Below are 24589 nucleotides of genomic sequence, written 5' to 3'. Positions count from 1 at the left end.
AAGGTTTGGCTTTACAAATCAATTTCAATAAGTAACTATTATTATAAATCGAAAGGAAAAAAATCTTGCAAATCATTTGAAAAGTAACCACACAGAGCAGTTCATAAGGTCTTTTCCACTTCTGAAGCTCCATAAGCGACTATGGACGTATATTGTAGTAGCACCTACAACAGGCTAAGTGCTGTCAATGCAAACAGGAAGATACGGAGTGCAGCCCTGGCCCCACTGAAGTCAGTGGGACTCTTGCTATTGACTTCGGTAGTGTAAAGATTTCAGTCCGGTCTCTGCTCCAAGAAACTTAATATAGATCTCAGGGTGTCCTTTCTTTTAAAGAGCTTAACTATGAATGCTGCTTAAAAAACCTCAGACCACTTTTCTTCAAAATCCAGTTTCTGCCCAGTATATGCGCATATAAGAATTATTTAACATGCAAAGCCTCTTCCCACAGTTCTGTGTGTGCTATTCATCCAATATTCTGCTCCCTCATAATTCAGGTATTGTAACAAACAAACCCAAAAACAGAAACAAAACCCCATGCAGATCCTATTTGTGGAATGGGAGTAGTTGGCAGGGAGCACAGTAGGAGGCAAGGGGTCAGCAGAATACTGAGGGAAACTTGACTCTCAAATGACTAAGTGGTCAGCCCCCAAGTCAGTTTGTCAGCACATAAGGCATTGACACCTGTGCAGGTGTCAGACTAGTCAGGACTTCTTTCTACACAAAGGCCTATTGAAACGGAGGAGTGCAGTTGAATGTGTACAAAAAGAAATTCCTACCTTAGGGTGATTTTCTTAAATTCTGTCATAGTTCTAAAATGTAATCTTGGTGCACAGAATTAGCTGTAATTATTTTCTTCTAAAGCACAAAGTGTATCAAGACTAACTAAACTGGTGTTCCAAAAAACTCTTCTGCTTTTTATATCTAAGGCTAACACTGGGTTTTGTTACCTGTTGAAGTCACTGTATTTTTAGTGTGTTATGAATTCATTAGAATTGGATTTAAGCCTCGGTTGCATTTTATTTTGGAAGTGTCCTTTTAATGTGCCTGATTGATGTTGGTTGAATATTGGGCATCCTTAGCGTGCCATCGTAGTTCAGTTGCACATCTGTGTACAGTTTCTCCCCAGATTAGACTGGTAATTGAAATACAGAGAGTGTTGTGGAACCAGTATTTGGAGTTTCTGGGTAATATGTGGCCATTTGTTAGATTCCACTTAAACAAGGGAGCTCCTGGTGTTTGTGGAATGTCTGCATAGAACAAAGGGTGGTTAAAGACACACCAGTTTTTAATGTCATGCATTTAAGTGGATCTTGGTGCCAGAGTCCCTTAGCAGTAATTTGGGGGCAGCTGTAGCATAGTACTGCATGGTGACATTATTTTCTTCATTGTTATGAGCTGCAGAATGAAAATGCTGCATGAAACTAATTCTATGGTGTGGAGCTGACTATCCCATATTTGTATTTCACTCCACTGAGATGACTACAAGGTTACTATTGACCTCTTCCTGGTCAGATCTCATGACCTGTTGATCACATATGTTCCTTAAAATCCTGTCCTCCCTTGGCTTTCCTGACTCCATTTGCTCCAAATTCTTTTCCTTCTAAATCAAATCTTTTAAAAACAAGGACTGATAAAACTCTAGCAGCTCTACTGGTCACAACCATGGGGGGGGAGTAGTTTCTCAGGGTGGAAGGGTCCAGATCACTAGGGTAAAACCAACACCTTAAATTCCACCTGGAATCCGATAGATAACCAATGCCGATTACAGAGAGTTGGCCACAATTATTTTCATTTTATATTGATGCTTAAAACATTTATTTATTGCCAACAATATGTTTGGATTCTGCAAGATTGTGGTAAAGGGTCTAATTCTATAAGCACATACTGTGGGGTCCCAAAGTCCCCAGAAGGGACTCTAAAAGAAGTGGACTTGGAAATCCAGAGGAAGGAAGCACATACAGGGATCTTTAGAACTAATTATTATCATGGAAGAAGTGAGCTTTTAGAAGAGATTTGAATGAAGACAGGATGGTAACTTTGCAACCAGTTAGCTACACCACTTAACAAGGGTCAGCTGCATTATGTACAGGTTTCCTAATGGCCCTAAGATATCCTCATAAGGAGCACATTGCTGTAGTCTAATCTTGAAGTGACAAAGGCAAGGATAATAGTAGTGAGATCTGCATCTGAAAGCGTTGTAACCTTCTGAACAGGTGCAGATCCAACAGCAGTCCTGACTATCCCTGCTATCTGATCATCTAAAGCAGCTGAGGAACTAAAAAGACCTGCAAAAAGAAAAGGAGTACTTGTGGTACCTTAGAGACTAACAAATTTATTTGAGCATCCGATGAAGTGAGCTGTAGCTCACTAAAGCTTATACTCAGATATATCTGTTAGTCTCTAAGGTGCCACAAGTCCTCCTTTTCTTTTTGCGGATACAAACTAACACGGCTGCTACTCTAAAAAGACCTGCAAATGCAAGTCAGTATATGCCCTCGGTTACGGTGGCTGTTATCTTCCACTCGTTCCCCCTCTATCTTTTCTGGATTTGTTCCTTATTTAGTGCACCCTCATCTATGCCCCAGTCTCAGCCAGAAACTGAATGCTCACCTACACCATCTGTATCTGATAAGGTGGAAATGTTAGAGGCAACATGACCTGCTTCCTCTCAACCCTCCCCAGATGCATGCTGAATTGTGGGGAGGGTGTGTGTGTGTGACAGAGAGAGAGAGACAGCATATGTATAGTTTGTACATGCACACTGAATATGATTGTTATCATTAGGATTAAAATGTATTCAGCTATTTTTGTTTAGTATTCCTACTCTGTTCTATTCAGTTATAGAGCAAATAGCTGTTATTTGTACCTAGTCACCTTTGCCTTATTTTTAATTCAGTGCATGAGCCCAGCTAAAGCAAATGTACTTTGTGGTAGTGGAGGCAACTTGAATTTAACAGTTCTTTGTTTTGGACAGCTGTGTGAAACTGACAAATTAAAGCAGTTGCTAGAGGAATGTGTAGGATTGTTTGTGTCAAAGTGCAGATAAGGTAGCTCCTGCTTTGTGTCATGGCAGAAAGGGCTTTAAAGAGCCGCGTCTTCTCAAGGAGGGGAGTAATCCTCTAGGGAGAGCATACATCAATTGTAAACCTCCTCTGATGGAGCGATGGTTTTCTTAACTTCAAAATCCCAGATGGCAAAGATCGGAGTGCTGTGGTTTCTTAATGTTATTGATGAAGAGCCAGGCACTAATATCCAGGTTCAAAAACAGATCCTCACAAAGTTTAGCACATTCTTCGCAGACCAAAACCATCATTTAAAGTCAACATAGAAAGATAATGATAAATCGGTGTAGGACTGAAGGCATGCTTGCTGCCTATTAATCTTGCCTGAGTCCAATGATCTACCCTTTGATGCATGTTGTTCTGGTGTTATGTTTACTAAATTTAATCTCTTCCTGAAATGTACTGCACGTTACAAGGATGGAAACAGAATGTTGGGTGCTAGTTTAAAAAATACTGATCAGTTATATGTTCAGATACCATATACATCGTTAATTGGATTTTCATGTAGAAGTAGTAGTGTTTGTAGAAATGCAAAATTATTGCAGGTGGATGAATCAAAAGAAGATGAATCAACCACTACCAAGCTGTGAAATATATTAATCAGACCCTAAAAGACCTAAGAAATTAGGGTCATCAGTGTTTCTTTACCAGCTTAGTTAGTATGGTCATGGTGATTTTTCACCTAGCTTCCAAGATGGAAGGCAATATAAAATAAAAGAAAGAAGTATAGTAATTAATATGACAATACAAACAAAAATGAAAATGAAGAATAAAGTAACATCTTCTCTTTCAGAGCAGGAAGACTTGAGCAATTAGTCTGTATTCCTGACAAGCAGAGATGAATCATGGTATCAGTCCTATCTCTAAACATTTCTCTTGTTAAATTTCATCATTAAAAGAGAAGATGTCTGTCTGAAATTATAACATAAATGTTGTTGTAGATAGGCTCTACTGGTTTGTGGTCCAAGTAACTATTGAGTACAGTCCTCCTTTGGTTTGAGGACCAAAATGTATCAATTTCTAGCACTTTGTTTTTATAAAGATCAATATTCATATTTCTGCACTGGGATTTACACAAGTAATTGCCTTTCGTAATATGACAGGTTTCAGAGTAACAGCCGTGTTAGTCTGTATTCGCAAAAAGAAAAGGAGTACTAGTGGCACCTTAGAGACTGACCAGTTTATTTGAGCATAAGCTTTCGTGAGCTACAATGAAGTGAGCTGTAGCTCACGAAAGCTTATGCTCAAATGAATTGGTCAGTCTCTAAGGTGCCACTAGTACTCCTTTTCTTCTTTCATAATATGGTTAGTCACAGAAGTTGTCTGTGCGTCAGCTGGAGGAATTTAAACAGTTTATGTATTTGGATGAGTCATCACATAGTGTTCATGGTCTGCTTTCAGTTTGTTTTTCACCTACTCCCTCCAGTTAATGGGCATGTTGCTCTGATACAGTGAATGAAAATGACAGGTTTCCTTCCACAATTAAATCTTTGCCTGATTGTAGAGCTGATTCAAGACATTTCTATTCTGTGTTGGTTCCTCATCACTGTACATCTGGGCACCTTCAAGGCATGCATTAAGCAATGTGACTAACATCTATTGTGTGCTCCATTCTGTCTCTCGTTTTGACAGTTTTAATTGGAAATCCGATACATAATGAAAATTTTGAAACCTGTGGTAGGCTCTGAGCGCTGTTTATGGTAGTGCTGTGGCATTAATTACCTTCCCTTATACAGGGATGTGGGACCTGACAAGTTCTCAAACGTAACTAGTGTCAGGTCAAAAGTCTCAGTAGTTGTCATTTTCACCTCCGCTTAGCTATCTCAGCTTTGATACTATGCTCCTGCGTTGTCAGATATGGGGTGATAACTTCATGTTTGCCAGTCTGTAGAGCCCTGGGGACTACTCTGAGAAACACAGTCGGCTTCTGTTCTATTTGATTGGGGAGGGGAAAATGTGTTGCTGGAAACAGTTTCATTAGCTGAGACGGGCTCATGTGCAGACCTCGGGCCAGTGTGGGTCAAGACATTGATTAATTAGTAGCCTACACTTTCATCAGTACAATGCACAATTCATGTTTTATGGGGGTCTTTTTTTTCCTAAGAGCATTTTTAGCAACGTTAAAATAAAATTGCAATGCTGAGTACTTGTGAAAGTATCTTTAATCTCTTCAGACAAGCTGGCTTTCTGACTGCTGGTTTTGCTCCATCCCCTAGCATGAAGTAAAGGTGCGGCTCTTAAGTCGCGGTTGATAACTTTGCTCCAATATGATTTGAGGGTAAAGTATCGTTAACGCTGGTAGCTAGATTGATTTGAGCAATGATGATTAACATCTTCTATCCAGACTCTGTTCCTAGCATCAGTTCCTTGCAGTGTTTGACCTGGTGTCTTGGTTCTGGCTTATAGCATGTTAACCATACACGCTGGGGTTTCTAAATTTCCTTTGGCTGAATCCTCCCCTGAAACAGGAAGGAAAAGAGAGAAAGACCAACAGATTCTCTCTCTGTGGTGGGGAAGCAGGCTCCCCTGATGTTTCCTGTTGTGGTCTAGTTAAACAAAGTACTTGGTCAGTTCACTATCAGGAGGTCATAGAAGAGCTCATGTCCATAAAACTAGGATGTGTTAAACCAACTCCTGGAGATCTGGCTATATTTGGAGATATATAAAATGGGTGTGCTAAATATTTTGCTTTTGTTTTAGGGTTCTAAGAAGATGCTAACCATTGAAAGTAAGATCAATATCCATCATTGTAATAGCATCTCACTTGTGCTATCAGCCATGCAGAATACCTCCTCGCACCACTCCCCATACCACCAAGAATACCAGGATTCTAGCGGCACCCAAAATGAACTGCCTGTTTTCAAGGGCTGGAAAAGTGATTTAGTGCAAACGTGCTTAAGTTTTGCCAGTAGCTCTGGGCTCCAGCTAGTAAAACATCACAGTGCTGTTTTTATCTTCCTAGCTCTGTAAAGCAAGTCTTATACACAGATGTGATTAACGCTTTTGTGTCATGATTATCCAATCCCAATAAATATACTTTGAAGTTCAAAATTTACAGAAAGTATTTATTTAATCTTGCCATATATTCGCATCTATTGCATGGTACAGTAGATTTAAGAAACATATTTGATAACGTAAATGTTAGTTTTACTATGGTGTTACCTTGGTTAGCAGCTTTGTTCATTCTATGTTGGCTACCAGTAACGAAGTGGTACACTAGCTTTTCTGCAAGCTTGCATTTTAAGTCTGTATATTTTTAATGATTCATGGATTTACTATATGAACTATTATAAATTCCATTTAAACTTCTCCAGTACTGCAGTGCTTTTATTACACTAATGAGCTAATTGTTTAAGAATCATTCACATGATTTATCCTGCTGTTCTGTCTTTTTTAAAAAACTTCAGCCACTGAAGGGCTTTTGACAAACCAATATTTATAACAGTTTGACAGCAGGATGAGGAACAGCGTTTGTCTTTGTAACAGCTTGAAGAAAGGGCCTTTCCAGCACCCAGCCATGCAGTTACAATCTTGACCTCTTTCTTATGCTGGGAACATACATACAGCAGACAAGTAGCACCTCCCATGTGTTTTCTTGACCCTCTGACTGTCCATTCACTTCCCATCTGTTTTCCAGTCTTAAAGGAACAGAGGGGGCCCTCTTCTTATAAATCTGTCTTTGCAGGTGATAAACGATGTTCTGTCTCTTTAAGGGCTGCCTGGGTGGTTTTTCCTTTTTTCTTAGTTTTAGCTTTCCCGTCGGACACATCCAGAGCAAAATATGGTATGTAAGCAAGAGGAAACTGGCAAAAAAATGTGATGAGCCAATGTCAAAGAATTTTTTAACATTCAGCAGGACATGACCCTGCAGTGATCAGTAAATTATAGTAGCTCTTCTTAGCCTTTCGAGATTTGTGAGGTGGGAGAAGGCATGTTGATGCAAGTTTTGTAACTTGTGGGTGTAGGGGTTGTTTTGGGAGTTGACTTTTTTGGACAATCTTTAGAACACTTCCCCCACATTGTTTTAGCAAGAACTGGAGTTTTCTGTGGTCCTATAGAATATGGAAGAACGTGGCACAAAGGGCTGAACCAAGAAGAGATTGTTTCACTTAGCCCCCTTTATATTTGCTCAGTGTGGTTTTGTATATGTAACTGGGATAATGTGCTAGTTAGTATGATGCTGGGCGTGCTAATCAGTCTGACTATAGACTGGATTTTCTGCTTACTGAAGGAAAGATGATGTGTTCATAACAGCGAATCAGAGATTTTCATAAAGGAGTTGTAGCAAACTAACTTCTTGTGTAGAAGGAATTCAGGGAACAGAATGGAGAAAATTGACTTAGGGGAAAGATTTAAAAGAACTAAAATATAAGTGCCAGATAAAAGGAAGGACAGATCAAAACCTATGAATATCAGAAGGGTGTAAACACTCAAAAAGGAGAGGAATTATTTAACAAAGTACAAGAAGCCAGAACTTATAGGGGTTATAAGTGTCATTTTATAGTGCCCCCAGTCTACTAGGTGCTTGGTCGAAGTTTATAATAGAAGATAGGTCCCTATCGTCAAGGAGTTTATAATCTCAGACCCCGATCCTGCAATTTGATGTCTATAAATGGGCGCCATTGACTTCGGTGGGGCTCCGTGCCAATCAGACTGTAGACTCAAACCCTGAATGATAGACTGACAGACACATGAGGATGCAACATACACCAAAAACAGGAGGGAGGAGGGCAAGGAAGCGCAAGGGTCAGAGGCCTGCCTTTTGTGATCACTCAGTTAAGGCATGCATATGTCATGGCTGTGCAAATATTTCCTCTTCTTTTTAAAGAATAAACTTTTTTTGTAGGTGATGGTTTGATACTGAGCAAAAGTTTCAGGCTGAAGGGCAGGAGAAACTTTTGGCCGAGAGATGTGTTGGTCTGCAGAATAGATTCCTATAGCGTGTTCGATGCCCCGGTTTCTTGGGTTGTTTAAAAGTAGCCCGAACAAAAAACCAGAGATCATCGAGCTGGGAGCAATCCTGTATAGGCAAGGAATGGACTAATGACCATCTCCCATTGTCTAACTTATAAGACTGGGAGGCAGCATATCTTAGTTGCAGAGAAGACATTAGAACTCAAAAGGTTTTCTGCCAGCCTTGTGCTCGTTCCTCTAAGGCCCTGAATGAGAAAAGTCTTTTACGTAGGAAAGCACTTAAATGTACTTAAATGCTTACCTAAACAGGGATCTAAATGTGTGATTGATTTCTGAGCAGATGATTTTACCTCTCTACCTGAGTTTTCCTATCTGCAAAATGGGAATACTAACTGCTTCCTACAAGACAGAGATGTTTGTGTAGATTCCTTCTTAATGTTTGTAAAGTCATAAGTATTATGATTTAGTTCACTAAGTACAGACAGCTCTGGCCCCTTTCCTACAATGTAACTGTCCATCTGTAGATTAAAAGAAAAATAGTTTTTGAGGGTTTTTTCCCTTCATATTCATCTCAGAATCAGGGAGCAGAGGCATACAATAAAGAGTAAGGGCTTGTCTACACAGGAGAGTTTTACTAGTATAGTTACAGCAGTATAACTATGTTACTTTAACTCGTTGTGTGGACACTGTCTTATTCTGGAATAAGAGTGGCTTTTTCAGTTTTGCTTAAACCCCTTCCAGAGCAACTAAGCTTTGGAAAATGAGAAAAAATGACTCTGTGTGTGAAAGTGACACGCACGCATGCTCCCAGCCAGGAGCTGAGAATGGGTGACGGGATGGATCACTTGATGATTACCTGTTCTGTTCATTCCCTCTGGGGCACCTGGCATTAGCCACTCTTGGAAGATGGGATACTGGGCTGGATGGACCTTTGGTCTGACCCAGCCTGGCTGTTCTTATGTTATGTTCTTATGACGCTGTTGTATTTAATGTCCCCATGAGGAGCTAAAGTGCTGTAACTAAAGCAGTTTAAATTCACACTTTATCAGAGAACAGTATAACTTCCCCAAGCAGACAAGCTCTAGGAGGTTTCTTGAGTCCTAAATATTATTCCAAGGCCAGGATGACAACCTTCTTCAGAAACTCATGCTACTGCTGCCGTATGGATAGTCTAGTAGTAAAAGATTTAAACTGATCCTTTGAGTTAGTTGAAGGGGAAAGGTTACCTGCAACTCCTCTTGCTGCTGCACTACTTGATATACATACATTCATACGTGTGTGTGTAAGATATATATATATATATAATGTGTGTGTGTGTATTGTGACAGACCCAAGCCAGTGGGGTACAGTAGTCTGGTCGAAGGCAAATATACTGGCCCCTGGATGAATAGTTTTCTGTTCCCTGAGTGACCAGAGCAGGGGCTGCCCTAGAGCAATCAGAAACCTGCTAGAACCAATTAAGACAGGCAAGCTAATTAAGACAGCTGGAGCCAATTAAGAACTTACTAGAATCAATTATGGCAGGCAGGCTAATCAGGACACCTGGTTTAAAAAGGACCTCCCATCAGTTAGTGAGGGGGCGCGCAAGGAGCAGGGAGTGAGAAGGCGTGCTGCTGGAGGACTGAGGAGTACAAGCGTGATCAGGCTTCAGGAGGAAGATCCTGCAGTGAGGATAAAAAAGGTGCTGGGGGAAGGCCATGGGGGAAGTAGCCCAGGGCGTTGTAGCTGTCGCACAGCTGATACAGGGGACATTGTAGACAGCTGCTATCCACAGGACCCTGGGCTGGAACCCGGTGTAGAGGGTGGGCCTGGGTTCCCCCCATCTCCCCAACTCCTGATCGGACACAGAAGTTGACCTGCTCTGTGAGCAACACCAGAAGGGAAGGTCTAATTTGGAAAGGGATCTGGCCTGTCCCCGACCCACTAGGTGGGACAAAGAGACTGCGGGGATTGTTCTCCATTTCCCGCTTGCTGGCCAGTGATGAGGTTAGCTGGGTGAACAGCAGGTTTGAGCCTCTAGCAAAAGCGGCCAAACTGAGAGCTGCCGTGAACCTCTGGGGTGAGCAAATCCACCAAAAAGCGCAGGACCCACCAAGGCAGAGGAGGAACTCTGTGTGTGTCTGTGCATGCGTATGTTTTTTGGATATAATTCGTAGATCTGTCTTCAAGTTGCATTTCTCCATCTAGGAGTTTGTGGCACACAGCATCTAAGCACCTATTATTCTGAGAAGGCAATGTCATTGCCAGTGATGTATTGCTATGTTGCTTTTAATGTTAGATTAAGGCAAAAGTGATCCTATATTTAGTCAAATGTATGTATTTTGAAAAACTAAACAAAAATATAGATTTATATCATCAAAGAGAAGAATTAGTGAACAGGACAACTTTGTCTACAGGGATACCTCTGTGGAAAATTTCTAGCTTCTGAGGAAACTTTTCCACTATTTGTTTTCAGTCATGACAGAAATGTCTTACACTGGAAAGCTAAATTCCTCTTTTAAAAAAAGTCATTTGATTATAAAGCTGATTATTTTTCTTACTCTTACAGCATTATATGAAAAGTTTCTTTCAGATTTATTGCTTTAAGTTATTCACCCCTACCTCATCAGCTTTGCTTGGAAGGTAACTGGCTTCAATTTTAACAGCACTGCTATTGCACTCCATGCAATGCTTTTACTGGTGAGGCACGTTAATAATGTAGCTATAAAGTTGGGACCAGTAAGTAGACAGTCTGTCTTTATGAGACTGAATATTTCGGGGGGGGGGGGGGTTCTCCTTCCTAAATCGATGTTAACAGCAAAAGTAAACCTTATCCTTGACTGTGTCTTTCTGTATTCACTGTGTATTCAAATCCTAATTACGGATCAATTAGTCTGGTTTTGAGCCTTTTAGAGTCAGTATCAGAGGATTAATGAAAAGAAAATGAGTGGGCAGCGGTATCATTTCATGTGGAGATAAAAAGGGAACAAGCATGAATGGGTCTCTCAAGCCGCCTGAATAAAGAATTTCTTCATTCTGTGTCAGTGGAGGTTTATGGGATATTGGGAAAAGATTATGGGAATATTCATGACCAAATCAGGAGACATAATGAATTGATGTATGGAACAGCTCATCCTTTAGGTAAACGGAAAGTAGAATGGGTATTCATTGCCTGTAGGCCTGTGTGTTTCATTGTTCCAAAGCTAGAAACAAGGGGTTTGTTATAGTTTTCCTACGCTGGTTTCACTTAAGTTTTGATCACTGTTTAACAGGTGGTGTAAGAATCATGCATTCATAACTCCACATCTGTATTAACACTATCAGAGTTATGAGAAACAGTCTAAATATAAACTTCAAAAGTAAATTATAACAGAACTGTAGTACTTGGAAGCCTGATGTGATATTGGAGCATTGGATAGTAACTCTGGAGAAAGTTCAGTATGTTAGAGAAGTGCGTACTTGTTAGCAGGTAAAAAGTTTATCTCGTAGTCTGCGGGTTATTTTTTAGAATAATACAACATTGCAACATAAATACCCTCAATATGTCATAGCCATCTCCTTAATGTGGACTCATGTGAAGAAGTGTCCTGGTTTGAAATCCAAAAACCTATTGGATTTTGAGGAAGTATTCATTTGCAATATAAAATGTATTGCAATTGGGCTGTTTAATTGGAGATGGGCTCAAGCCAAGAAGCTTGGACCCAGATTTGGAGCAGAACCCCTGGGAAGTGTGTGTGTTGGGAGAAGGGGCAAGTGTTAATCTATCTCACAGCAAAGTGTGTTGGATCCAGAAGCAAACATCCCCAAACGTTGAGGCAGTTAATATCTATTGTTTCTGTTTGGGTCAATTACAGTTATCGTCCCGTTGTTTGAATGTAAATGATAGGAGGTACTGACATACTTACCGTGAAGTATTCAGTCACTGCACGCTGTTGCTCATCAAAATAAGTATCTCCAAGAATTTCAAATTATCATCGTACTAACCACAGTTGTATCAATATGCTTTCTGCCGTTATGCTAAATGAAAAGCAAACTAAATAGTAGGGCACGATTACTGTGTGCTGCATTGTGGGTTTTAGAAAAAAAATATATTTTACCTGTTGATTAGTATCTGTTTCAGTGCAATAAGCTGTATTCCTACCACGAATACAAAGCTTAGTATGAATATATTATAACTTCTTGACAGACTTTTTAACTGTTTTATTTAAGAAATTTTTTTTCAAAGAGTTAAGTTACTTAAAGACCTCATGATTATTACAGTTAAGGAGTCACTTCAATTCTATCCAGGTGTAAAAACTGATAAAGTGCTTATGATAACTATGGAGGCAACTTTAGTATGTCTGTTCTCTAAACAACCACAACTGCCGAACTGCATTCTGGTGGAATAAACATTGGCTATCCTGGTACTTCAACATGCCTTGATCGAAAAATTAAAGTAGATCTTGTTGGCACAAACCGACCCCCCCCCCCCCCCCACACACACACACACTTTTTTTTTTTAAGGGTGAACTCATAAATTATGGATTTTGTTGATGATGTGAATTTCCAGCACTGGACTATTTCACTAACCAAGGGTTGAACAGGAAAAATATTTGCATTTAATGTTGTTAAATCTGTCTACTTTCAATGAGACTAATAGCTTGATCAATATAAAAATCATATTTGAGGAAAGAATGTTGGACTGAATAAAGCAACCCAAACTAAAAATAAGTAGTTCAGAATTAGATTACTCCCCAAAGCAAGAAGTATACATCATAATTACAAAAATAATTGTGATGTGTTTGTCAAATATAATACAAAATTAGCCTTTGAAAGAGATCTGGGTTGTGCGCCGCGCCCCCCCGCCCGCAGAAACAAAAAAACAATCTTTAAGCAGTTTTGAATCCAGCAGTAGCATGTTGTCTCTAGCAACATGGCTTTACTGAGGGCTCATCTCCAGTCATATTTTAAGTCTTTGGGGTACAGTCCTGATCCTACTAGAGTCAATGGGACTTGTGCTATTGACTTTAATGGGACCAGGAACTTACCCTCTGTCCGTATCTGCAAGACTAGAAATTATCTGGACCCAGGATAGCTAAAAGACTGTCTCAAGCTCCAAGACTTTGGTTGCCCTGAATAGCGCTACTTCTGAGGGATGCATATGAATGCACTCAGATTAACAAAACAAACATACATGTCATTTCCCAGGCAGGGGGCGGAGGGGATTGGAGAGAAAGCTGCACTTGAAAACCATACATCTCATTATTTTAATTTTTAGCTCTGGTAAACATTCAGACACCCATGTTCATCACTGTATAGGACGAGTATAGACTAAGATCGCCTTAAGTCTTTAATGAAATGCCTTTTGGTAGTTTTAGCCCAGTGTAGGGTAGTCAGGAACACAGGTCAGCACACACTATCACTAAATTCACTCTGGTGTACAGATCCTTTCTTTGCTCATTAGAATGCCCCATGACAAAGTTGGTTAGGAGACTAAACTACGTCTGGTCTTCAAGGGGGTGGTCCAGCCAACTTGAGGTTGAGGTCATAGAGAGACTGAAGCAAGAGCTTACCAGGCCAGGCTGTTAACATGAAATAAAGCTGACTGCCTTGTTTTACTATATCTATTTCAAATGCTAGCCAAATAATGTTAACAGCTTTGTTTCAGTTGCAGAATTTTTCTTTATTATTGGAGTATATTTTACATCACTCTTAAAAATCTGGTCCGCTGAAATGTCCTTTTTATCCTACAATGATTAATTTGTTTTTGTTTCTGAAACACACTTTGGTGTAAAGTATGAGGATTAGGTCATTTCATTGCTAGATGAAACGATTATTTTTCCTAGCTACCTCCTACAAACATTCCCTCGGGTGATCACACTTGGTGCTTGCTCCCAGCTGCACACGTACCCTGTTCAGTCATGTACTTCGGTTTTTTAAAATGTAATAAGTAGCTGGGAAAATGAAGAAAACTACTAATGGAAGAAGATAACCAGAAGCATCCCTTGTAACCTCACAAAGGGAATTTGGGGCTTTATCCCAGATGATATTCTTAGTTTGTTAAAACTAGATTTGAACATTTGCACACATTTGCTGAACGCTTGATTTCCGGATTATTCTAAGTGCAATGATCCACTTCTTCCCTTTCCTTCACACACTTAAAAAGGAGTAACTGGCTCTACATAGGTTTACAACAGAGGGTTCTCAAACTGCGGGTTGTGACCCCTCAGGGAGTTGGAGCTGTCAGCCTGTACCCCAAACCCCACTTTGCCTCCAGTATTTATTATAATGTTAAATATAAAAAAAGTGTTTTTTAATTTATATGGGGGGGTTGCACTCAGAGGCTTGCTGTGTGAAAGGGGTCACCAGTGCAAAAGTTTGAGAACCACTGGTTTACAAGAAGCAACTTCAAGCAGGGGGAGAAAAGCATGCAGGCTTTTCAATCCCATTAAGTTTTAAAGTCTGTTCTGTAGGTCACTGCAGTTTACATATAACATGTAGACACTACAGTGAAGGGTGTTGTACAAGATCTTGAGGGGGAGAGAGGGACACAGTGATGGTAAAAAAAAAAAAAAAAAAAAAAAAAAATCAAGGGTTTGGGTTTTTTAAAATTTCCTACTGACATTTTGTTTTCAGTAACTGCGTGTAGTTTTGTCCTGCTAGTGGTTTTGCTGATGGGGAAAATGATTCCAGATTTAGAGGTTTTGCAGAATATAATTCTGACTGCATCGTTTTGGTCAGTGCTGAGATGCAGGGGACCAAGAGTAGATATGTAATTGAATATTCAACTCAGATAGGATTCTTCACTCCAAGCACTGTGTCTTTTGTACCAGGTCTATTGCACGTTGAGGTCTGATTGCTTGAAATTCTACCTGTTAGGTCACTAGCTTTTAACTGTTTCTTGAATGATTAATGGTGTTTGTGCTACTAATGTGGAGAATAATGATATTGGGCTAAAAGAGAGAGGGATTAGTGCACTTTACTTAATGGATAACAACTCCCACTGTATAACAACAGGTGCACAGTTGACTTGACGTGTGTGAGCCAGTGGAAATCTGAGCTTTTCAAAACATAGCTATTTCAGTATCAGATTGCTTTGCTGCATTTTGGAATTATTAAATTAGCATTTATGGAAAAAGGTATATACTTGGAAAAGTTCTTTAAAGAAAAAAACAGCCTGAAAAGATAGTGTATGTATTTTTGTCTGATGCAGACACTGTTCACAAAGGCATTCAGTGCATCAAACATTTAGGATAATGATTGCTTACAGAATTGGATTTTGTTCTGCTTTATAGTTGAGGTTTTTTGTATCTATCCTCAATAAAATAGCAAGAAATTTGAATGGCAATCTTTTTAATCTTTCTAGAAAAAGTTCGGGAAATCCAGGAAAAACTTGAAGCCTTCATTGAAGCCCTCCATCAGGAGAAGTAGATTGTTCAAGCAGGTACAATGTTCTTACTGTTCTCTGCACACAGAACAACCCATCACACACAATGCTGAAGGAATTGTTTCCTGAAAATCCATTTCATTTTACAGCTTTCCCTTGCTTCTTTCCTTTTTGATTTCAATTTTCAGTGCTATGATTCTAGTCTTTATAACAGCAAAAGAATGTGAAATATAGTATAAGTGCTTTTAGGTTAAAGAGACAAGGGGGGTGAGGTAATATGTCTTTTACTGAACCAACTTCTGTTTGTGAGAGCCACACAGAGCTCCTCTTCAGGTCTGGGAAACATACTCTGAATGTCCACAGCAAAATGCAAGGTGGAACAGATTGTTTAGCATAAGGAGTTAACACGTATTGTAACGGACCATTCAAGGTAGAGTGGCCTGTAAACACCTCTGTAGTCATAGGACAAAAAGAGAGGGTTAGAGGGTTACAGATTGCTGTAATAAGCCATAAATCCAGTATCTCTGTTCAGCCCATGATTTTTGGCGTCTAGCAGAGTAATTAATTTAAGCCTCTGGGCTTGTCATTTCAAAGTGTTGTGCAGGTTTCCTTTGAGAATGAGGACTGAGAGGTCAGATATAGAGTGATCACTTTGTGAAAAGTGTTCACCCATGGGTGATAGGGCGTTTTAGTGATTGTCTGGTTTCACCCACATCCTTGTTGTTGGGACATTGAGTGCACTGGATGAGGTACACCACGTGTTGATAGGCATGTGTAGGATCTATGAATCTTGAAAGTTGTGTTGGGGGGGGTGTTGATCATTGTAGCAGTAGAGATATGACTACAGGTCTTGTATCTGTTGTTCTGGCAGGGTCTGATGTCACTTTGAGTTGGTGTGTCCTGGTCTGAGGGAAGCTTGCTTCTGATGATGAGCATGGAGAGGTTGGGGGGTTGTTTGAAGGCCAGAAGTGGAGGTTCAAGATAATAGAGTATCCGTTGTAGTTGTTGACACCTTATATGGGTTCCAGTGTGGGGTGGTAGGTGACAACTAGGGGTGTGAGGTTGGAGAAGGTTTTATTTCTGTATTGAAGCAGGTTCTCTTGGGGTATTTGGGTGGCCCATTCCATGATACAGTCTACTTCTCTTGTGGTATGTCCTTGCTTGGTGAAAACAGTTTTAAGTGTGTTAAGAGTATATCCCAGACTTTCTCCTCTGAGCATCTTCCGTGTTATCTGAGTGTTTGGCTGTAGATAACCTATTTCTTGGTGTGTTTGAGGTGGTTACTGGATCTATGAAGGTAGGTGTGCTGATCCATGGGTTTCTTGTATATAGTTGTCTCTAGGGTTCCATTGTTGAAGCTGACTGTGGTGTCCAGGAAGTTGATGCTCATGTGGAAGTGCTCCAGAGAAAGGTTAATGGGTGTGTGGTGGTAGCTGAAGTTGTGGTGGAAATCTATGACGGAGTTTAAGCTGTCTGTTCAGAAGATGAAAATATCAATATATCTCAGGTATATCATTTGGTGTCATGGTGCATTTATTTGTCCAGAAATTCTTCAAGGTGGCCCATGAAGAGGTTGGCATTTTGGGAGCCATCTTAGTACCCCCATGGTTTGGACAAAATATTTGGTTTTGCATGTAAGATTGTTATGGATGAGGATGAAATGAATGAATTTGGTGATGTGTTTGGAGTGGATATGTGAGGCTTGTCCATTGTCTTGTCAATATTGGAGGCAGGCAGTCGTGCCATCATTGTGAGGGATATCGATGTGTAGGGAAGTGACATCCATGGAGGTGAGGATGGTGTTCTGAGGGAGCCTGTTAATATTGTGGCATTTGTGAGGGAAGTTGGTTGTACCCTGGAGGAAGCTGGCCCTTTGTGTGGTGAGTGGTTTGAGGTTGGTTTGTATGAGTCCCAGTATTCCTCCAGTAAGAGTGCCATGGCCAGATATGATGGGTCTGCCCTTGTATGTAGAAGGGGTGGGTATGTGGGGAATGAGTTTGTCTTGGAGGTGTTTGAGGAAGGATTTGATGATATCCTTAAGTTTCTGGGTAAACTGTGGTATGGGGTCATCTTTGAGTTCTTTGTAGTAGGTGGAGTCGGAGAGCTTTTGCTGTGACACTGTGAGTTCCTTTCCTAGACCTGAAGAAGAGCTCTGTGTGGCTTGAAAGCTTGTCTCTCTCATGAATAGAAGTTGGTCTAATGAAAGATATGACCTCACCCACCTGGTGTCTCTCGTATACTGGGACTGGTGCAGCTACAATTCTAGGTTAGTTATTCAGGTCTCATGAAACAGCTCTAAGATACACTTTGAGTGCACAGTTTGTATCAACATTAAAATGTGAGATCAGTTATAGCTCATTGTAATCAAAATGTGACGATACCTCTGTTTTTGTAAAGGATTTTGAGATCCTTATATGAAAAGTGCTAGATAGTGCACGCGAAAATTATTATTGTCAGCACTCAGATCTGAGTGTCATTTTCAGATTTCATTCATGTCCATCACCTAATTCTTGTGTTAATTCTCAGAGTATATAAGGCATCATGACTGAACTGTATAGTATAATTGCACCTGTTTTTAATTACATTGATTGCCTTTTTATATTTCAGCTGCACTTTTACCATAAGAATGCGGGCCTTTACCAAAATGCATTGCACAAAGAAGACTGAATGAAATGGCTGTTCTGTCCCATTCTTCTTCCTATCGTACCTTTTTGAAGCATCCTGCGATGTCAAAGGGGGTGAAGGAAGTAATTTCTCCCATTGGACTGAGAAGTATTGAACAAAACCTCCCATTTGAATTTTTGAAGCAAGACAAACGTGGCCGCAGAATCCATTTTTTGTTGTGTTGAAATGACGAGAGGAGGGAATGCCAAAGTTGCCCAATTAAGTTCTGTTCCTGAGAGGAAGGAGAGGCTTTTATTTCTTGGCTGCGGTCTAGTGTGGCCGTACTGGAGCAGATTCATACCGTGCTTTTATCCAGTGTCAGTTTCTTGCCTGCAAATAATCCTGGGAGTTTGAAATAAAGATTTATCATTTGTACATACATGAATGAATGCCCTTCTAACTAATATTGTTTGTATCTGTATACGGTATGTGAAGCATCCTCAATCACTAGGGTACACCTCTAAGTACATTGTGGTGAGAAGGGAGATCTGAGAGAGAGAGAGACTTTACTTAAGCACTTGCGCTTGAGCATTATCCAAGCAATTCTGCCAGTTCCTGTATTTTGAAAAGTACAGGCTGTCATTCATTGACTCCTTAAAAAGTTTGGCTCAGGAAATGATGTCAACAGCTGCTCATTTTATGGCTGCTTTCCTAGTAGATGATGATATGCTGAATCATAGCCAATCACATTTCATTTTGGGGGTTGCCTGGACACTAACTGGGTTTCCTGTTAACTTTTCCCATATCCTGTTGGAAAGTAAGCTAATTATGTGTGTGGGTAATACAGTAAAATAATTTAACAGTGTAACTCACTTGGTTTGACCCTCTCAAATAAACATTTCAAAAAAAAAAGATCAAAACCAGATTTTTTTATATATATTTTCTTTTTACTGGGGACTTTAAGGCCAAAATTGCTTTAAAGTCGTGTAATACACAAGATCCCTTCATAGCCACTTGCTTTGTGTAGTTTAGACGGGTATAAATGTTCAGTGGTTGTCATTCCTTCAGTCTGTGAAATTGCCCCCAACAGTCTGCAAGTGACATACAAGAGCTTGGTGGATTAAACAAATATTCACCAATTCTTTGAGGTGTCACATAGAATTTTGCTCACTTGATTTTACTTGTTTCTTCTGTTATCTCGTCTGGCAGTTATACATTTTGTGTAATATAAGCCCCACATAAATGAACATAGTCTTTTTTTACATATCTCAACTTAGCTTCTATTGCTGTTAAAATTGTCAATGAGACAGATTTAAGAAAATGATCTAAATACAATTTCACAGATGTCCGATGACTTTTTAAAGCCCCTTTTTATTTTTCTCCAGACACTCTTAATACAAGTGTAGTAATCCAGCTAGAATTGACAGACGGTGCTGAATACTGCCCTGGAAGAGGATGTTAGACAGGTTCAAAACAGTTCATTGTGCAATTACCCCAAAATGTAGGTTAGGAAATTGACATAGCCTTGTATTCTTCCCTCTGAAAGAGGCAAACGATTTGAATTACTAGTAATTGAGAATGAGAGGGAATAAGTATGTAAGAACATTTATCGTTTTGATTCTCAGACACAGAGAGCAACTGGAACAGGAAACCCCTAACATTTGATAATCAAAAATAAAACTTTAAGCACCACTGTGTAAAAAAACTAACGTGTAGGTTTTCATGCAGTGGTGCTTAAAATTAAACATGGCAAAATAATCAAACAGATTGAGCATTGGGGCTTCTCTTTACTTAAAACCACTTGATTACAGGAAAATGAGTGCATTTTAGAAAAAAGGTAAATTGGTTTATATGATCTTTTGGCACAGACTGTGGGTAACTTCAGAAGTTTAAGTTGTTTCCACAACTGTGAAGGAAAGCAGATTCCCTAGATTGTCTGTCACATGAATGAGTCTGTACTTTTATGAAATCCCTTTCTGTACAAAAACCCTTTTTCGTTTACTTGACAAGATCACTGTTTGAAATCTCTGTGTAGTGTGAATGTTGCAAAATGTCACATCCAGTGGTCAGTACGCACCTTTTCTCCAGCATGATATCAGTACACTTTTTGGTTGTAATTTATTGCTGATCTGAGACTTAGCATCATGTGTTCCTCGAAAGCTGGGTATTTATTGAATGCAGATGTAATTGAAGGGAAAATAATAAAATTCAGGCTTTGAACACAAAATGTTCATGTCGTATGCACAGTTGAAAAGTTACTAAACCTCCTTGTGGCTGTTTCCCCATCTGTAAAACAATGATAAAAGTACCCCACCTTTGTAATGTGCTTTGAGATCTAGGAACATGGAGCGTTATGCAGTTGCTGAATATGGCTACTGTTTTAATGTATAAATAACACCCTTTGGTTCTGTTTTTTATCAGGTTTTCCTGAAAAATCCCCGGGTTTTGATAAAGTCAGGATTCGGGTTTTACCAGTTTTAACCCACATTCTGCCCCCTCAAAGCCCCCACGGAATGGCGCGGCCCAGCTGCAGAGAGGAGAGTAAAGGCCGTTTGGTGGCTGCTGCTGTGCAGAGGAGGCGTGAGAGGCAGGGAGCTGGGACCCGACAGCTGAGAGGGGCTTCCTGCCTAACTTGCTCCCCTATCACCAGCTCCCTGCCGGTCTCGCTCCCCCAGAGATGGGCAGGGAACCCGGTGACCACCCCAGTCTTCTCTACCTGCCAGACAGAGCCCACTTCTGACTTTCAGCATGGCCCCATGCAGAGTGGCAGGGAGTCGTGTCCTGGCAGCCAAGAATGCTTGACAGCTGCAGAGCCAGGCCCACAGGAAGTGGAACAATCCCTTCACCTCTCCTGCCTTCTGGCCCCTCCTTTTAGTTTTTTTTTTTACTGATTTTCACCTGTTTTTAATTTTTTTACGCAGACTGATAAATTCCCAGGAAATTGTAAATAAAATAAAAACCAAACCCAATGGGCCTTATGTATAAACTACAGTATTTCGCTGGTAGTGTTAATATAGCACTATGTATAGGCATAGTGCTTTACAGATAAACCAGACATGGTCCCTGCTTGAGAAGCTTATCAGCTTTCTCATGGTTTGGTCGTGCATAGATCTTTTTCTCAGTAAGAAAAGGAGGACTTGTGGCACCTTAGAGACTAACCAATTTATTTGAGCATGAGCTTTCGTGAGCTACAGCTCACTTCATCGGATGCGATGAAGTGAGCTGTAGCTCACGAAAGCTCATGCTCAAATAAATTGGTTAGTCTCTAAGGTGCCACAAGTACTCCTTTTCTTTTTGCAAAGACAAACTAACACGGCTGTTACTCTGAAAACTTTTTCTCAGTGTAAGTGAAATTCTCACAGGCTTTTACACTGGGTACCAGGCTTTAATGTTTGTTAGATTCTCTTACACCACACAGATGTTTAGTAAGACAATGGAATTGAGAATTATGATGATATGGAAGTCAGCTTATCAACAGGTGCGTTCTGGAGTGCTAAACCATGCCTTGAAGATTCAGGAAAATGTTACAAAAACAATTAAAAAAAATCCTGACAAGTAACACAGATATTAAAGATGTTGCTTACCTGTTTTGCAAAGCCTAAATCATAGACACAGGAGTACCGGTACCAATAAAAGGTTACATCTTTTACTATTTTGATTTAATGTCAGCCTTCTACTAACAAAACTCTTCAAGTCCTTGCTCATGTCGATTCTATTTTAAGTGTGCGCATGCCCACGCACACACAGTCGTCGGAGTTTTTTGCCTTAGTGGTATCCGAAGGGTCAGCAGTGGCGTCCCCTTGAGTGCCACGCTCACGTGTTGCTATATCAGACCCCGCCAGCCCTACGCCCTCTCAGTTCCTTCTTACCGTAACGGTCAGCAGGCAGACTCAGGTGTCGACAGCCCCACCTGGAAGGGGATTCCTCTGGCATGGAAGGGCAGTTCAGCCCCTTGCTCAGATCCCATCGTCGCAATTGGGCACCCGAGGCTGCGTCGACAACAACGGCGCTGCCTTGGCAGCGTGGCCAGTGGCCAGCGCAGTGGCCTTATTGGAGTGTGTGGGGTGTGCTTGTCATGACAATGCCCCCTTCGCACCGTGCACATGCCGCCGCCTCAGAGCAACATTTGACGGTACCAACAGCACCTGGCTCAGAGGATACTGCACCCACCCCTAAACCTCCCTCCCCCACGGTGGATGATGCCCTGGGGCCTCCCCCGGTGGTACAGTCATCATCTTCGTCCCTGGACGAGGTGGTCGCAGGACCCTTGAGGGCCAGCCCGCCAGACGATTTTAAAGAACACCAGGCTCTGCTTTGACGGGTGGCCAAGAACTTGGGCCTAGAGGTGGAGGAGATGGCCGAGCAGGTGGACACCGTGTTCAACGTCCTTTCAGCATCTACCCCACTCGTATCGCACTACCAGTTTCAGGAAGTTCCCTTCGTGGCCCTGGCCCCGTCACTGACCCTGGTCTGTTATGCTTCAGACCTGGCAGGCTCAGCACACAAGGCTGCTGGCTGTGAGACGATCTGGCCCTCCATATCAAAGTCAGGGAGCTCAGAGCAGTCCGCCTGGTCTGCCAGGCTGTCTTGCCCCACCTGAGGGGCAAGGTGGTGCAGGTACTTATGGACAATACTGCCGTGATGTATTACATCCACAGGCAGGGTGGAGCCAGGTCTTCGGACCTTTGCCAAGAAGCTTTCCGCCTTTGGGACTTTTGTGTGTGGCATGCCATTCATCTGGTGGCCACGCATATGCCCGGAACCAGGAACGTTTGCAGATCACCTCAGCAGGACCTTTTCATCTCGCCACAAGTCGTCGCTCCATCCGGAGGCAGTCAGGATTATCTTCCGGAAGTGGGGGACTCCCCAGGTGGACTTGTTCACGTCCCGTGAACAGGAAATGCCACGTGTTCTGTTTGTTCCGGGGGATGGGCAGGGGCTCCCTGTCAGAGGCTTTCCTGCTCCCATGGTCGGGGGCCCTGATATATGCCTTCACACCGCTGCCGTTGATCCACAGAGTCCTCCTGGAGATCAAACAGGACAAGGCAAAAGTTATCCTGGTAGCCCGCATGGCCTCACCAGCACTAGTTCAGCACGCTGCTGGACCTTTCGGTCGCCGCCCCACTGCGGCTGTCTCTCTGTCCGGACCTGCTGCCCCAGCACCATGGCAGTCTCCTGACCTTGATCGCATGGCTGCTCAAGGGGACACCACAGCTGACCCTACGGATACCGCGAAGGCAAAAATCTCCGACGACCGTACACGTGGGTGTGCACACACCTGGAATGCAATGGGCATATGGGCAACGCATCTTGACGACCAACAGTTACGAAAAGGTAGGTCACCGTTTTTTACCTCTCCTCACTGAAGTAGTTTCACGCACTGTGGTGTATACGAGGCCCTTCACTGTCCGTTTGTGCTGATTTTTACTGAAAAATTCCTGGGTTTTATAAAAACTTGGGTTTTTTTACTCATTTTTTTTTTTCACCCAAATTTCGGGCGCACTCAAGTACATGAAAGTACTGATTACGTTGGGAAAATCCAGTCCCTTACGTTAGGTAGATGTGTTAGTCTAAGTGTAAATGTGAGGCTGTCTGTTAAAGTAAGGCAGTGTAGTGGAAGATACACACGTGTGTGTTATGTGCACAGACTGTTAACGTACAGTTTATTAAATAAAACCACAGCATAAAACTGCTTTTATTTTCAATACTCTGACTTTTCTCCATTTGTTGCTTTTTTTTTCTGTCCTCCTGTGCCAAAATATTAACATCAATATTTCATAGAATCATAGAATATCAGGGTTGGAAGGGACCTCAGGAGGTCATCTAGTCCAACCCCCTGCTCAAAGCAGGACCAATCCCCAACTAAATCATCCCAGCCAGGGCTTGTCAAGCCTGACCTTAAAAACCTCTAAGGAAGGAGATTCCACCACCTCCCTAGGTAACGCATTCCAGTGCTTCACCACCCTCCTAGTGAAAAAGTTTTTCCTAATATCCAACCTAAATCTCCCCCACTGCAACTTGAGACCATTACTCCTCGTTCTGTCATCTGGTACCACTAAGAACAGTCTAGAGCCATCCTCTTTGGAACCCCCCTTCAGGTAGTTGAAAGCAGCTATCAAATCCCCCCTCATTCTTCTCTTCCATAGACTAAACATCCCCAGTTCTCTCAGCCTCTCCTCATAAGTCATGTGTTCCAGTCCCCTAATCATTTTTGTTGCCCTCCGCTGGACTCTCTCCAATTTTTCCACATCCTCCTTGTAGTGTGGGGTCCAAAACTGGACACAGTACTCCAGATGAGGCCTCACCAATGTCAAATAGAGGGGAACGATCACGTCCCTCGATCTGCTGGCAATGCCCCTACTTATACATCCCAAAATGCCATTGGCCTTCTTGGCAAAATGCCATTAGCCTTCTTTACCCAGAAACCTGTGAAGTTCATTTTTTGCTCTAATTTTCATCCACTTTTTATTTTTTGTAATAAACACTTATAAATTCCTGGTAAATTTTAAACAAAATAAAAACAGCAAATGAAGGGCCTTGAGTATACAGTACAGATTAACAGCTCCCTCTGATAATTGAGAGGGCATGTCAATTATATTAAACAGATTGTACCTTGCTGACAATCTCATTGTAAAATTAAATGACCAGTTGAAATACTGAAACG

The 24589-nt window shown here is 41.3% G+C and overlaps 1 protein-coding gene across 7 annotated transcripts in view; it reads left to right on the top strand.

Moving 5' to 3' along the window:
- OPA1 (OPA1 mitochondrial dynamin like GTPase) overlaps positions 1-20152 on the top strand; it is an 83589-nt gene extending 63437 nt beyond the window's left edge. For 6 of the 7 annotated variants that reach the window (XM_077827031.1, XM_077827027.1, XM_077827029.1 and 3 more), the window contains 2 exons: positions 15301-15378; positions 17929-20152. In XM_077827031.1, coding sequence (XP_077683157.1) covers positions 15301-15365 — 65 coding nt within the window. In that variant the 3' untranslated portion in view covers positions 15366-15378; positions 17929-20152. Of the gene's footprint in view, positions 1-5762; positions 6096-15300; positions 15379-17928 lie in introns of those variants that run through there. The other variant, XM_077827028.1, reaches the window with a different exon arrangement.
- The last annotated feature ends 4437 nt before the right edge of the window (positions 20153-24589 follow it).

The sequence above is a fragment of the Eretmochelys imbricata genome, chromosome 9 (assembly GCF_965152235.1).
Source record: "Eretmochelys imbricata isolate rEreImb1 chromosome 9, rEreImb1.hap1, whole genome shotgun sequence".
Lineage (NCBI taxonomy): Eukaryota > Metazoa > Chordata > Testudines > Cheloniidae > Eretmochelys > Eretmochelys imbricata.
This window is presented reverse-complemented; position numbering and strand designations above follow the sequence as displayed.